The sequence below is a fragment of the Thalia democratica genome, chromosome 3 (genome assembly GCF_965202585.1).
Source record: "Thalia democratica chromosome 3, ktThaDemo2.hap1.1, whole genome shotgun sequence".
Classification (NCBI taxonomy): domain Eukaryota; kingdom Metazoa; phylum Chordata; class Thaliacea; order Salpida; family Salpidae; genus Thalia; species Thalia democratica.
The window spans coordinates 40,175,176-40,187,755 of NC_139167.1; the positions used below are offsets into that span (position 1 = coordinate 40,175,176).

At 23.7% G+C, this 12,580-nt stretch overlaps 1 protein-coding gene across 1 annotated transcript in view; it reads right to left on the reverse strand.

Annotated features, from left to right (window-relative positions):
* Positions 1 to 3,597, reverse strand: part of LOC145832736 (uncharacterized) — a 44,728-nt gene extending 41,131 nt beyond the window's left edge. Inside the window, exons 1-2 of the mRNA XM_082940064.1 lie at positions 3,503 to 3,597; positions 1,789 to 1,913 (exon numbers count right to left, since the gene is read on the reverse strand). Coding sequence (XP_082796190.1) covers positions 1,789 to 1,913; positions 3,503 to 3,527 — 150 coding nt within the window. The 5' untranslated portion in view covers positions 3,528 to 3,597. The remainder of the gene's footprint in view (positions 1 to 1,788; positions 1,914 to 3,502) is intronic.
* Between the last annotated feature and the right edge of the window lie 8,983 nt (positions 3,598 to 12,580).

The following is a 12,580-nucleotide window of genomic DNA, read 5'->3' on the forward strand; positions in this document are numbered from 1 at the left end:
AACTCTTTGAACTATTTCATTTATACAATATTTTTTGAATAAATGATAAAATTAAGTTTACAAAGTTTTACTAAAAGTCTTCTTTAATTTAATTTTTATTTAAATAATTCTCTATCACTTTTAATAAAAAGTATGTATGACAAGTTTTGTTAGACACTTATTCTACTTTTAATTTGTAATTTTTTAAAGAAGTATACTATCAAAAATTTTAATAAAACATCATTAGGTTTTTTATTTCATAACTATTGTGATGTATTTTTTTGACTAAAACTTTTTTAATTTGTTTTAAAAATGAGGTCTAAAAACATTTCTTTACTTTTTTTTTCTTTATCAAAAACAAAACAAAACTAAAAGTATTTTTAAGGATTAAAACAGTTTTTACAGTTTAATAAGACTTTTAATTTTTGATAAGTTTTTTATTACTTCCTTATTAAGTGCAAATTGAAGTTTTTTTTTGAATAAATCTTTTCAGGACATATTTTCCATACTCAACAGTCTTTAGTAAAACATATTTTTTTAACTATTTTTATACTTTTCTTTATATTTAGATATTAAAGTAAAGATAATTTAAAAATTACACCACAAGGTTTTTTTTCTACTAAAGATATATTTATATTATTAAACACGCAAATAATTAACAAAGTTAGAATATAAGTTCTGGGTTTCAAACAAAAATATAACTATAATCTTTTCAAGGATATATTGTATATATTTCATAAATACTTTTATCCGTTAAAAAAATAATGATTTTTGCTTTACTCAACTTGAGGTTGTATTGCTGGTAGCATTAACAACTAGTAAGTAGTGCAATAATTTATAGTTGAATAACTTATTTTGTTTGTTACTGGACCTGAGTAATACTAGTATTGTTTTTAAGGCAGACTCAACAATTTTATAGTAAATATTATTCAAAGATCAAAAAATTAAAACCAACAGTTTAAATCAGTTATAAGTTTCCATCTACTGTTTGTCAAATTTAAAAAAAGACTAAACTCTATAGTATAACTTACTGAATAAGCAGTAAAAAAATAATAATATTTAAGATTAAATTTATAATTAAGAAAATATAGTTCGTTGTATTGAATACTTGAGTAAAAGACGGAAGGTGAACAACTCTTTAGAGCAAAAAGATATAATACTAACTTAACTAGCTTACAATAACCAATTGTAGATGTTTCACGGGAAAAGTTTTATTTCCTTGTTGTTTATATTTTACGAAAATTAATTCCGAGTCTAGCACTAGTTATAAAAGTATATAAAATATTGGTTGTCAATAAAGTTATTGTAATTTTTTATTGGTTTTATTTCATTAAAAAAAGTTGTAGAAGTAATAAGCATAACTAATTTTGATATGCCAGATTTGTTTTAAAAGTATACTTACAAAAGATATTAATCATAATTAACGAGCAAACTAAAAACAAGATATTAAAATGTTTTTAAAGTTTGTTTTATTGAAGATAGTCTTAATATTTTATTAAAGTAATATAGTTGATACTTTGTACACTGTTTGATTAAAAGTTTGTTAAATTTTTTTTTGTAGTATTATATAAATTAGTAGATAATTCTTTCTATTTGAATCATTAAATACTATTACTATATTTTACATTAGATTATTATTCGTTTTACTTATTTTTTTAGTTAAAAAAATGTGTTGATAAGTAGTAAATATTTTTTTTCTAAATCTAAAGAAGAATAGGATAGTTATTTGCTTTTCAAAAATGTAGGTATAATAGTATGTTGATTTTTTATATTTAATAGAAATTACTCGAACAGCTGCCTACTACTTACTGTTGTTGATACAAGAGGGTATATCCATATAATATTTCTTTCCAAAGTAACTAGTTTCCTCACCCATTTCTTCTGCAGCTCAGAAGAGCCTTGTGACTGCTCGTGTGTTAGCAGTCCTTCACACTCTGAATTTAGAAGGTTAACCTCATTAGTAAAAATCGCAATTAATAATAATATAAATGTTTTAGTGTTTAAGCATAGTATAATTAGTTTTTATGGCATTGAGTTAATAACTTTATATTAAAACTATTCAAAGTAATAAAACATCATCTTTAAAACTAAACTAAGTCAAGGTAGTACTTAACTAATTTTTGATGCATTTAAAACGCGTATAACTATATATATTATATACTGAATAAAAATTTGAGTATAAATTATGGGGTTTATCGTATCATTTTTAAAAGATTTGTGTCAAATAAATATAAATAAAAAATTCTTTCAAATTCAGTTTAGTACATATACTATTTTATAAACTGTTATTAAAATACAATTTACAACCTGAGTGATTACATATTTAAAAAATTCGTATTTTTTGAACTTTATAAAGCTGCTTTTTACGCACAGTAATCAAAAACAGGTGAAAAACAAAAATGTCTCAATTATATTTAATAAAAAGAGTAAAAAATCAAAATTAATGGCAGCTATGATTTTAGGTTGTACACAGATTATAAAATACACATAAACCTTCTGAGCGTAAAACACTCTTAAAATTAATATATGTTTAATAGAAATATGAACTATAAGAATACGTTTTACATTTACAATGTCTTGATAAAGTATAAGATAATACTTAATTTTAATTAAGACAGATGAACTTTAGCTTAGCTTGTTTTAGTATGTACAAATATTAAAGTGAAATATTCAATCAAAGCTTTCATGACTTCCAAAAGCTATAAAGCATATGACAAATTTTAAATGGTTACATTTTTACGTTAATAATCGATATTTACTACTTCAAACAAAGACGCCCAACTTAAAGCGCTTAAGGCTTTCAACAACAAAGCAAAGGACTCTTGAAGTAATTTATGATTTTTGCTGTTCAGTTTCTAATCTACAATAGAACCCTTAATCAACCCACTTAGATTTTATTTGCTATATTTTTAGAACTGGCAAGTGATTGTCCAAAATTCTACTATTTCAATTTCAAAATCGATAAAGATTTTCTGACAATTTCTCCTGCCATTCGGATGGGAAAACAAACATAAGTTTTCTATTTTTCAGCTTGACATATGTTTTTGTATAACAAGCTAAAAATGTACGGTCACGTTTGCGAAACATGAAAATAAAGCAGCAAGTTATTATGACGTTTTAAAGCTAATAAAAAGAAATATACTAAGAGACTATTGTACGTTTGAAAATGATATTACATTATTATGTACATTTTTATTTGTTAAATATATACGGCTAACAGCTTAAATTTGGTAGATAATAAAACTCATTAACAATTTAGTTACATCAAAAGTATTTAAATTCTTTTTCAAAAATTACAGCTATCTTCAAATAATTACATCATTATATTAGTTCAAAAAATAAAACCTAACTCTTAGGCTACAAAACTAAAAACTCAATTACTGTCTAATAAAATACAATTTAACTAAGACTACATAATTTTATTTATTACAAATAGATATCTTTTCAAAAAACATTCTAAAATAAATCTATAAAAGTTAAACACTACAAGTGTTTAGTTACGATCAATAGAAAACAAACCAACCATAAAGTTCAAGCTCCCCATTCATAATGGTAAAGAGCTAAATGTATTTCAAAAATCTGGTCCAATTGTACGAAAACGAACTATTTTAAAATAATCTGAAACATAGTTTAATAAAAGCGATGTTAATTTTATAAAAACAATCTTATCAATTTTCTTGTAAAGCTTGGTATTATAAATAATTAGTTTAATATCAATGACACAAAGCTACGTATTTTTGATAATGTTTAAATAATGATCAAACTTACTGTTTTGTTTAAACACTGCCTGAAACCATATAATTAGTCGCAGAAAAATTTAATTTTATAAAATTCTTGTAACTTTAATTTTCGTAAGAAGTAATTTCAAAACTGTTGTTCTTTTTATCCTAAGCTTATTAAAGTCTGTACTCTTATTAAAGCTTTTTTCTATTTTTATAATGACCAAAAATTGATTATTAAAGAAGAGAGAAGCTTTTCATTACTATTTTATGCAAGCATGCAGTTACTTTGGTCACTTTGGATGGCGAATTTATTGAAGTTATTTTATAGCTTGCAATAAAGTTATTAAAGTTTGCTGCTTTAATAACATAAAACTAATCAAAAGTGTTTTTAAAATTTTTTTTACAACTTATGCTTAACTTACCTCTACGAGTACCTTTTCAACATAAAATGAGCTACTTAAGCTTTTATGCTTTGATAGTAAGAAAATTAATGACATATTTTTGGAAAGTTAAAACATCGATAAATTATTCATAAAGTTTTCAAAAACAAAACAGCTTTACTTAATTTTGCAAACAAACAATGCGTACTTAAACTCTATGATGCAACATATTATAAATATAGAGAAATTGAAACCGTTCAAAACATATACATATATATAAAGTTAATCATACATTAAATAATTTATCTTACGTGAATAGAGATTAAACAATTATAAGGTTAGACTGTTATATACAAAGCAGCTACTTATAATGTTAAAAATAGATAAGGAGTTTATTGTTTTAATTAGGTTCGTTTTCTATCGTTTTTTAGATATTTTTAAATAAATTCTGTAAAAATCTACAATTATGAAGTTTTATAGCGATTTACTGATTTACTGATTTTTCTTATTTTTAATGTCATAAACAAACAAATTAAACTTTAAAAGTTATCTCTTATATTAGTTTACTATACTAAATAATCAATCTAAACTTTTGAGTAAACAAATTATCCGCCGCAAAACTTTTAAAATCATTAAAACTGATTTTAAATTTATTTTTTTCTAACGCTTAAGTGTTCATGTTTTTTTATTATGTTTATTTTTATTCATAAACAACATATATCTGTCGATGACATGTTTACTTGTAGCTTTAACTCAGTATGATGGTATTTTTAAATGAAAATAGAACTTTTCACAACCAAATTTTTCTGCTGTTATTTAAAAAAAAACATAAACGTTATTAAGAAAGTTAAAATTGTTTTATTCAACCAATTACAATACTTAATAAGGCAATGTGCTTAAACCTATTGTAACACTGTAATTTCTGTAGCTGTATATAATTAAGCTTCTAATTTAATCTTCTTACATTATTCAGTAACATAATCTGCGTTTAAGAAAACAATTTAGTTATAATATTAAATTAAATTAGTTTTCTTTTCTACATAAACAGATTAATTAAACAAAAAAGTGCACTAATTTTTCTCTTATATAATTTAAAAATTAAACACATCAAATCTTTCATTAACAGCAATAATTTGTCGTTTAAGAAAAGAGCATTGGCTTTAATGAATCGAAAATTTTTTAGGTAGATAGAGTTTTTTAAATTTACACAATACATAGATTTTAAGTATTTTAGTATAGATAATTTCTGTTTAAATTTTAAAAATTGTAATAAAAATTGTTCTAAACTACTATATCAAAACTTAATCACGAAGTTAAAGCAATAAACTTTAAGCTATCAAAATAAAAGCATTTAATAACACATAAGTGTTATACTTTTTTTAACCCAGTATCAAAAGACTTTTTAAACTAAATCACTGGAAAATAAAACTTATAATCACTTTTATTGCTTTGTCATAAATTAGAAAAAAGTTATGCTTACAAGTATCTTAAATAAACTATTGAGTTATGAAAAAAAAAGTACTATTTGCAGTGATTTTAATTTCACTACTTATGTAGAAAATTATAAAACCTATAGTGTTTAATTGTTTATAATTTCTTGTAGGTGTTAAAAATCTCACCTTTTTAGTCTAGTTTCCATACTTTACTAGACTTATTAAGGAATATTAAGATTAATAAAAGTTTCTAAAGTGCTTACAACAAAAATTAATCATAGTTTTTTCGAAAGTTATGTAGTGTTTTTAATTATTTTAGTTTAGCTGTAGCTATGTCACCTTTTTAGCTGTTTTTTAAATGGTAGACTATATTAAAGCTAGTACATATTAAACTTTTATGCTTTGATGAGCTATTATTTTTTATTATTTAATGTAGCTGTTTTTAATTGTTTGAAACTTTAAATTATCTTTTATTAGTCTTCTTTGTTTAGTGAATTTGAAATAGGTTTTTATCAATATATGTTGATGTTTTTAAGTGTTAATTATAAAAAATTTAAAATATAGTAATAATATTTCACCTAGTTAAGAAACTTTTGTATGAATTATACAATGGTTATTTTAAAAATTGACAAAATACATTAAAAATCTGTTTAAATTTGTGGATCAATTTAATAAAGTTGTATTTATAAAAAAAAACTTTAGTTGGCTAAAAAAATGTAAGAATGATGATGAACTTAAAATTTAAAGTTAATACTAACTTTAAAATAGCTAAACTTGAATTAAAGTTTTATTTGAATAATTGATTTCGTTATTTTGGTTATTGTTAAAAAAATTTGTATTGTAATTTGTATAAAATATAGTTATTTCTATCTGAAACAATATACCTCTCACTACTTTGGTTTTAAGTTCTTTTTAATTTTTCTAAGTTTTAAGTCCAAATATTTCGTTATAAAATCAGGTAAAAATTATTAAAACTGTTGGGTTAAAAATAAAGCTATTTATAAGGATCTTTTATAAAATACTTCTATGAATCAAACTTTTTAACTTTTTCTATGTTTAAAATTCAATAACAATTACAATAATATAACATAATAATTTAGTATTTCAAAAATTTAAACAAATTAATGCATTTTATACAGTTCTATGTAATAATGAATAAAATCTATACAAGAACAAAATCACTGAAAGTTTCAGACCTAAAAAATAAAAAGCACATTGCCAACTTACTAGTTACAGCTGCTTCCCTCTACAAACATATTCTTTTGCTAAAATCATTCATGCGTAAATGCGCTTTTCTCTATGCCTGCTCCTACTTTCTCAAAAACTAAATATACGTCGCTGCTCATTTTAATTATTTTACAAGTCTAAACTGGTGTTTGAATTTTTTAATTTCGAAACAAGTTTGAAAGTAGCTCTACTTTAGTTTTAAAATGTTATTTTTCTTAGCTATAGTTTAAAGTTTATTTTGCTTAAATGCTTTTAAATGTACCGAAATGTTAAACTGTTTAAGTTTGTTTTTATTTTATTTTCCTTCATATATTTTTAAGTCCTTTTACTCTCTATTTCTCAATATATTTTCACTTTTTTTAAAGTTTTTTAATAATCTTTATAAAAAATATTTCCTATACTCCAGATTTTATTTTTTTACTTTCATTATAAGTTTCTCGCGGATAGTTTTATGTTTAAGTAAAATTTAACTAAAATACCAAAAGTTTATTAAAAGCTACTAGTTGTAAAAACAATCTAATCTGCCTTGGTCATTTAATTTATAACATTATTTCTGTTTGTTCATCAAAAAAATAGTTTGTAACAAAGCTTAATTTTACATCTTATTTTTATTAAAATATAGAAATTTGCTAAAAATACTTAAAATACTTATAAATGTCGAGTTTAATAACCATAGAAATGGTTTAGAATTAAAAACCAGATTGCATGTAATGTATATTTTATTCTTTAATTTAAGATAAGATATTTACAAAAGAAGTGATAAAGCTTTAAAAATCTATAATTACCGTAAATATTTTATATTGTTTAGAAATTTTAGCATACCTTTTTTCTTAATGACAAGTTGGCTAGATTTGTTTTTTAATCGGTCAGACACAAAAAAAAAAACCAAAAATGTTAAACAAATCTGTATGAGTTACAAAAATTTTAGAAAATATAGTTAAGTATTGAAGCACTCTATATAAAATTATATGGATCGTTATTTTAGTATTTTAATATGGTTTTTTCATAGTTAGTATCGAATGGAATTCTTTTAAATGTAAGTTAAAATACGTAATTAAACTTAAAAATTAAATTAAGTTTATGCTTGTTTATTTCAACAAATAAAAACAGAATATTAAGTAAATGATATTTGATATTTGCACAACAACTTTTATGTTATGTTAAAAGTTTAGTTAAAAATATTTAAAATTAGGAAAGACGAAAAACTGTTAAAAATTTATTTAATCAATGGTTGAGTAATTGTGTTGTGGTGAGTGCGACTAACGTTAAAATAAATCAATATTGTAAACAAATAATAAATGATTATTAATTTGTCCTGGACAAGACCTAAAATGTATCCGTAACGTGCGACTCGATAACCGAAAGGTTTTTTGTGCACCAGGTCCTAGGACCAAATAACTTGAGCGTATTTTTGTCGTTCAATAAACTGTTATTATAATCAACATTTTTAAAGTCAAAGTTATTTACTATATCTTCAAGTACAACTACTAAAGCTAAAAGTATGTATATTTTTTTATCTAAAATCATTTAAATATATGATTATTCATACGTATTAAAATCTAAGCAAAATATAGTTTGAACTATTTTTTTATGTTCAATAAAAGTCAACCATACTTTCTTTGCAAATATAATTTTAATTTGTATAATTTAAATATTAACGCTATTTTGTTTTAAAATCAAAAACCGATGTAATTAAAAGATAAACAATAAAAAATATTTAGTTAACTTTAAGTATTAATATTTTTTCTTCAATTATAATCAAAAAATAGTTTACAACCGAAAGGTTCTTTGTGCACCAGGTCCTAGAACCAAATATTTTTAGCGTCTTTTGTAATCTCAGCAAACTGTAATTATTAAAACTGACATTTGAAAAACCGGAATCAAATACTTTAAAGAAAAATTAATAAGTTTTGTTTTAACTGTCTTAAATAATTTAAAGTAATTAAAAATACTTTAAAAGATTAAAAAAATGAAGCAACAATTTTCGAAGTTTGTTTTAAGTATAGAGTTTAATTTAGAAGTGAGCTGAACAATGTACGGCCCGCTAACAAAAATGTCTGGCCTGCGAGTGCGACGTATTTTTATCCTATTAAAACTTAGACCTAGTACAGATTATTTAACAGCAATAGTATATTATAATAGTATATCATAAGTAATAGTGAGTTTCAATCAATTTCATCATTTTCAAGTAGACAAACTAAGCACTGTTTTTAAGACTACTGATATAGGTTAACTCCCTAGCTAATAAGCAGTTTTATTTACAAAAGTATAGCAACTCTATAAACTAATCTTCAAAGTAATTTTAGAAAATTTTACTCATTGATATGTATGAGACTAAATGGTTATTTTCTGTCAAATAATTTACTGTATTTTAAAGACATGGGTACAGAGTAAATTGGGGAATTACCTAGGATGATGTTGCACCAATATCAAGCCAAAATAATATTTTAATCAATGTCTATTTAACAATAATTTTATGTCAAATATTAATGTTTCAAGTCTAATTTGTTTAATCTAAAAAGATACTTTGTTTTAATGGCATAGGGGGGTTAAACACCCTTTTTTGGTTTTTGATCTTATTTTATATAGTTTTTACTAAGCTACAAAATGCTTTTTACAGATTTAAACAATTCAAAATAATTTTTGAGATATAGTCGGTCAAAGTCGGAGGCAACAATAGGTTTCTTATGGGAGGCGGAAACTAAAACGGCAAATATAGACTATTTCACTAAAAATTTATCTTCTCCTACGTTTCTGAGATAACTACCTCAAATTTTCAGGAAATGTTCCTTGATATATTTAGAAAATTATGTCAGAAGGAATTTTTTAAAAATTGAAAAATAAAAAAATTATATATCAAAAACAAACAAAAAAAAACAGTTTTTTTAGATTTTTTGTTATAACTTTTTTATTTTTTTATTTTCTTAAATTCTGTTCCGACAGAATTTTTCAAATATTACAAGGAACATTTCCTAAAAATTTGAGGTAGTTATCTCAAAAAATGTAGGAGGAGATAGATTTTTAGTGATTTCTAGTTATTTGTCGTTTTATTTTGCACCTCCCATAAGGATCCTACTGTTGCCTCCAACTTTGACCGGCTATATATCAAAAATTTTTTTTGAATTTTAAAAATCTGTAAAAAGCATCTTGTAGCTTAGTAAAAGTTAAAAAATAAGATCAAAAACCAAAAAAGGGTGTTTAACCCCCCTATGCCCTTAATCAAACTTTAATAATACATAGCCAGAACTAAATTTAATTATTATAAATAATTTAATGGATTTTAGTTTACAATATCATAATCAATTTAGATAATTGTAATGATATAACTATTTTATTTTGTCAAATAAAAACAATTAAATAATTTAGTTTTGTTAGTTTGTGATAAATAAGTTAAGTTTGATTTATGTATGTATAAAATATAAGTTTTTATCTCAAAATTATGGTTAAGAAAGATATCAAATATAACAAATTTCAGCTTAATATTGGTGTGACATCATCTAGGTAATTATCAAAAATTGTATGGTTGAGTCAGCAGTAAATTTGATTGTTTAGGATTTGGTGGTCTGGTATGGTAGGGGTCCTGATGATGGCTTTAAAAACTATTTAAGCTGATTGTTGCTATATTTCAAAACCAATTGGTTAACACTTATACAAGAATAATATAACTAAAGATAGTTAAAACAAAGGTAAGTTGTTATGTGTTTTCGGATCGGTTGTTTTTGGAAAGACTTTTAAATACTGTTATTAACAAAGTCAAAGGTTGATTCACTTCTTATCAAAGAGTACTTGAAGGAAAGTTGTGAATTATTGAATTAATATCATTTGACAAAGTTACTGCATGTAAAGAAGTGAAAATTTGTATACTCACTAATGACGACCTGAATTTTGTCACTTTTTAGTTTTTGTTGAGTAATTATGACCCCATATTAAAAAATGTTTTTTAAATCAAATTGTTTAGCAAAGTGTAAATAAAAAGTGACAAAATTCAGGTTTTCATTAGTGAGTTTACAAATTTTCACTTCTCTACATTCAGTAACTTTGTCAAATGAGATTTATTCAATAATTAAATGCTAAAAACAAGATTTTGCTGTGATGTCATAGTTACTCAACAGATTGCCTTAAAATTGAAAAGTGCTGCTATTCAGTTCATCATTAGTGACTAGACAAACTTTCATTTCCATACATGTAGTAACTTTATCAAACACAATTGTCTTTTGATAAGAAGTCTATCAAAGGTTGCAGTAAAAAATGCTCAATGCTAAATTAAATTATTGAAAGTTATTTATAAGTTAAAGTTAGTCTACTGTTATAAATACTAATGCTTTTTAGTTTAGAATTGTGACTGCTGGGTACTTCAGGGTTCTTGTGTTGCTTTTTTGTTGTTTATTAAATGGCATATTTATAGCTATTAAGATTCAATTGAGATTTTTGCAGCTGATGCTTGCTGAGTTATCAACACTGGACCATGTGAATGTTGTTACAAATATGGAGTTGAGAAACAGGGCTGCTACAAAACCTGAAATTTGTAGAAAGAAAGAGTAGTTGAAAAACCTGGAATTAAAACGAAAATATTTCTCAACAGTTTTTATATATTGATAAGTATTACAAGCTTTTAATATGTAAATGATAAGTTATTATATAGATTATTACTGAAAAAATAGATTTTTTTTTTTTACATTTTTTTCATAGTTTTAACTGTCAAGTATGTAGAGTCAGTCAACAAAAAACTATTTATGATGCTACAAGAATAGTTTTTAATTAAGAGAAAATTAAGAGCAAAAGAAAATCAAAAACGTCTGATGCAATGTTTTATGCCCAAAATATAATTATAATATGTTAAAGAGTAAAATTAAATAGTTAATCAACTATTCAAAGGCAACATTTTTACTGTTTAATAGAACTGCAAAAAAGAGTGAATTTGGTGTAAATAAATGGTTTTAATTTGAGCAGATATATAATACTAAATATCTATGTGAGGTGTTAGATTACAAGTTAGATAAGAAGGCACATTTAAAGTGCCTTAAATCTAAGCTCTCCAAAGTTGTTTTGTAAAAATTGTGACTTAGTTACTACAGTAGTACTTTGAAAAAGGTAAGTAGAGGAAAGAGTAAGACTGATGATTTTCTACCATAAAAATAATGTATTACAGTTTATTTTATCAGCATACTCAATATTGTATATGTACCATGATGCTGCTTCTAGTTTTCTAAGCAATTTTTAGTATGCAAAAAAGAATTGTAAGATATGTTTATTACATGCCTGCACTGACTCCAACAAACTCCTTGTTTGTTAAAACTGATATTCTGAAAGTTAACAAGATGTTAGAGTTTCAAGTTTTCAGTTTTCAAGTTTGTAAGTTGATTTTGATACTTATAGAAATTTTGAGGTTGACCACAGCTGATTTACATAAGTTTTTATGGTTTTTACAAAGACATTAGACATTAAAAAAAGTGTTCTAAAGACCTAGCACAGGGTTTGACCAAACTCATTCAAGTATTTTAGTCCAAAGGTATTGTCAAGCATTCCAGAAAACCTTTAAAATTAAATGATGTTAAGTTTTAGTATTGTAGAAAAAAAAACTTTTTTAGATATTATAATGAGTAAATTGAGAAAGCTTTATATTTGTGATTTGTCTGCATGTGGATATCTTCTAATTATGTTTAGTTGGTATTTATCATGTGTTAATTTTAGTACATGTTTAGCTAGTTTTGATTTGTTGACAAGGAAATTTAATTTGTGTTGGCTTATTAGTATGATTATGAATTTATTACTGTTTTATAGTTTAATTTAACTTGTAAGTTTATTTTTTTATTTTGCAAAACTTAATTTAAAGTTAACT